At 34.3% G+C, this 3,551-nt stretch overlaps 1 protein-coding gene across 1 annotated transcript; it reads right to left on the bottom strand.

Moving 5' to 3' along the window:
• Positions 1-711: 711 nt before the first annotated feature.
• LOC141649424 (uncharacterized) lies at positions 712-2,475 on the bottom strand. Its single transcript, XM_074458115.1, has 3 exons — positions 2,436-2,475; positions 1,040-1,286; positions 712-937 (listed from the first exon to the last, which is right to left on the bottom strand). Exons 1-3 carry the CDS (start codon positions 2,473-2,475, stop codon positions 712-714), a joined length of 513 nt encoding a protein of 170 aa, XP_074314216.1.
• Between the last annotated feature and the right edge of the window lie 1,076 nt (positions 2,476-3,551).

The following is a 3,551-nucleotide window of genomic DNA, read 5'->3' as shown; positions in this document are numbered from 1 at the left end:
GTCCAACGTGGTTCACGGTCAGTCACGCGGCAATGGCGGGTCAGCTGGTGGTCAATTTAATGAGTTATTAAAATCGATTATAAACGAGTTATACTATGAGACGGTAATTATAGCGAATTTACCTTGAGACGATTATAAGACGATTTAGACATAGGCTCCTTCTCTAGTTTCTGAAATTATGACCCTAATATGGTATACATGGCTATTTATAAGGCTAAATAGGGCAACTTAGACAACCATTAGGAAAATAGGAAATTACTAGTTATTTAATTATATAATTTATAATTACATTAATATATCTCTTAAATTTAATACCTTATTATTATCACATATTATTATTTCATAATGTTAGTATGGAAACTCATTATAAACATTATTATTATTATTATTATTATTATTATTATTATTATTATTATTATTATTATTATTATTATTATTATTATTATTATTATTATTATTATTATTATTATTATTATTATTATTATTATTATTATTATTATTATTATTATTATTATTATTATTATTATTATTATTATTACTACTACTATTATTATTTATTATGAACCTTATTACTATTATAATAGAAATCGACTTATATTACTAGCCAGACACAATTCACTAAGTCCATTCCAACTCACTATTACTTCTTTTTTGGTGGAAAGTAAGTATATTATATAAAGGATATCAATGTACAGAGTTCATATGATCACATTACAATAGATTTCTACTGGCTAGCCATTCAAGATCATCTATTCTCATCTGTTTCTTGTCCCTCTCTCGTATCCTGGACCTCATCTCATTCACAATCCCCTTTGCAAGCACTTCTGGTTGTATGAGAACCATCTTCATCCTGCATTTGTTGCGCTGCTCCCATACCTGGTATACTGCACACAAAACCATAGCAAACTGAATCTCCTTCTGGGCCTTGGTCCCTATTCTTTGCAGACACCAGTCCATAACATCAATGCCAGGGATGCAATCCCCAGTGCTCTAATTCTACTTAAGTATTATTTGCCTGTTGTATGAACAGGAAAAGAACAAGTGCTCCTGTGTTTCACTCCCCACTCCACAAAGCTGACAACTATTATCATCAGTAACCCCATATAGGAACAGTTTGTTGTTAGTGAGCATAGCCTCATGAGCCCATATCCACCCCATAAAATTATGCTTAGGTAGACTCCAACCATTCCATACAACTTTCCTCCAGTTAATCTGTGGATTATGCCCCTTCAACCACTGATAGCAACTTGCAGGAGGGTAACCCTCCGGTTGTTCATGCCATTTCCCTGCAGTGTAGCATGCATCTATTTCCTACTTCACCTTACAAATTCTTCTCCATACCCAGCTAGCTTAGAGTTAGAGCTAGGTATATACTCCCTCATTTACTTCCCCCTCAGATAGTTACAGTTCACCCAATGGACCCAAATAGTGTCCTTTTTCTCATACACTCGGTCCACCAGTCTAACTCACTATTACTTCATTATTTTATTTATTATTTTATAATGTCATTCCGTCTTACTCACGATTATTAATTATATATGTCATAATTAATTATTAAAAATGCTCAAAACGTAAATATAACTCTCCTCAAATTAGGGGGTATTACAGTCTTCCCTCCTTAAAAAGAACTTCGTCCCCGAAGTTCATCCCAAAGTACTCAAAATATTAACTCCGTACATTCCAATAATATATAACGACAATCGCAAAGTTATAATATATATATATATATATATATAAAGCATCGATAAATCGTATAAACAACATAAGCAAAGTTATAATAACGCAAAACAATTGTAGTATCACAACTACTACAAACACATTCCTACTATAATAATGCAATCATCATCTAATTCAAGATCTAATTCAAAATGGGTGCAAATTGATAACAAAAATTGCCCTAAATGTAAGAAGAGATTCAACATAAGGTCATCTGGATCTTTGGCAGCAAATCCATCAAGATTGTACTACAAATGTGATGAATGTGAATGCTTTCAATGGTGCAAACCAAAAAATGAAGACATGAATGAGTTGGTTGGTGAGGGAGCTGCACAATTTCATGATGCTAATGCTATACAAGAATTTAAGAAGAAATTGAAGGAACAAACAACTAGCATTTGTGACTTAAAAAGAGAAATTGTAGATTTATCTAAAAAGTTTCAATTTAGTTTGAAAATAGGGATAATAATGTATATATTTTTAGTCTATATTATAATGAAGTAAGTGTACTAGCATTGTGATATCAAAAAAGAAGATTTTAGAAACCTAAAACAAATTTCATGCATTATATAACATCATTGGCATCCAAGCATCCAAGAGTTTAACCCAAAAACTTACATGACTCATCTAGTTCAACAACTAACAGCCAACTTACTGAAGAAATACTGCACAAGATGACTGATCTAAACAGAGTTACCAGTTCTTCTAAACTGGCATACCAGGATTTGCAGTAAATTCATCTTCTAATTTAGAGGCCATCTATTCAGTTGTTGTCATAGGATTGCACTTCAGGAAACGACATTGGATATGTTCACCAGTAATTGTCTTGATTGCCCAAGTTAATTTATCAGGGATTATGAAAACATGTATCTTCCAAGTATAATGTTCTCCACTACATTCAGCTGTGTTCCTCACCTTATCAGATTTGCTGACTATAACATTGAATCCTTCTTGAATGCAGTAATCAGAGAGCACTGACACAAAGTCACCCTTGGTTTGGAAAAGTAACCACGGCCTCAACTTAATCTCACCCCACCTTTCAGGTGCATACATCTTACCATTCTTGTATGCCTTATACAAAGTAACTGCCTCATCCCCTTCCTTTGCTTCATTAACTGTCTTATCAAATGGATGCATTTTATCCCCTTCCACTGTTTTATCAAATGAATCCCTGCTACACTCAGATGATTGCTCATCCTCAGTACCATCTTCATCTCCTTCACTCTCTTCATCAGAGGCAGAGTAGTCTTCATCAAATTCCTCACTCTCTTCACCTTCATCCTCATCCAAGCCCAAATTTATTGGCTCACCCCTTTTCTTTCCCCTTCCTGTCTTTATCTCAGTTGCCTTAGCGTCACTTTTAGGAGCACTTGACTTAGATTTTGGAGTATAAATACCTTTTTTCTTAGTAGTTGATCTAGGAATTTTCTGCTTTGGGTCAGGCCTTTTTTTAAACAATTGAGACAAGTTAAGGGTACTTTCAGGGGCACTTTGATTTTCTCTGCTAAATCTATTAGCAGTTGGGCAATTTTGGGTAAATTGACTTGGTGTAGTGTTTGTTTGAGTTTCAGGTACAGTTTCAGGTATGGTGGTGATTGGACTTTTAGGAGTAGTTTCATGAGAAGTTGGGTTGCTGTTTGTTTGTGATTCAGGGTTAGGCTTTTTTTGAGGTTCAGGGTTGGTCTTTTTTTGAGGTTCAGGGTTAGTCTTTTTTTTAGATTCAGGGTTAGGCTTTTTTTGAGGTTCAGGGTTGGTCTTTTTTTTAGGTTCAGGGTTGGTGTTTCTTTGAGGTTCAGGGTTGGTGTTTTATTTTGCTGGATCAGCCAACTCTTGAG

This window comes from Silene latifolia, chromosome 3, assembly GCF_048544455.1.
Source record: "Silene latifolia isolate original U9 population chromosome 3, ASM4854445v1, whole genome shotgun sequence".
Lineage (NCBI taxonomy): Eukaryota > Viridiplantae > Streptophyta > Magnoliopsida > Caryophyllales > Caryophyllaceae > Silene > Silene latifolia.
Note: the sequence above shows the minus strand (reverse complement) of the source record. Positions and strands in the feature narration are given on the sequence as shown.

Excerpts from the sequence above, each read along its gene's own strand:
- LOC141649424 (XM_074458115.1), bottom strand. The coding sequence starts at position 2,475 with ATGGCCTCTAAATTAGAAGATGAATTTACTGCAAATCCTG. Across the intron at positions 1,287-2,435 it reads TGAATTTACTGCAAATCCTG|GGAAATGGCATGAACAACCG; the intron begins GTATGCCAGTTT and ends GCTACACTGCAG. Across the intron at positions 938-1,039 it reads AGTGAAACACAGGAGCACTT|AATAGGGACCAAGGCCCAGA; the intron begins GTTCTTTTCCTG and ends GTGTCTGCAAAG.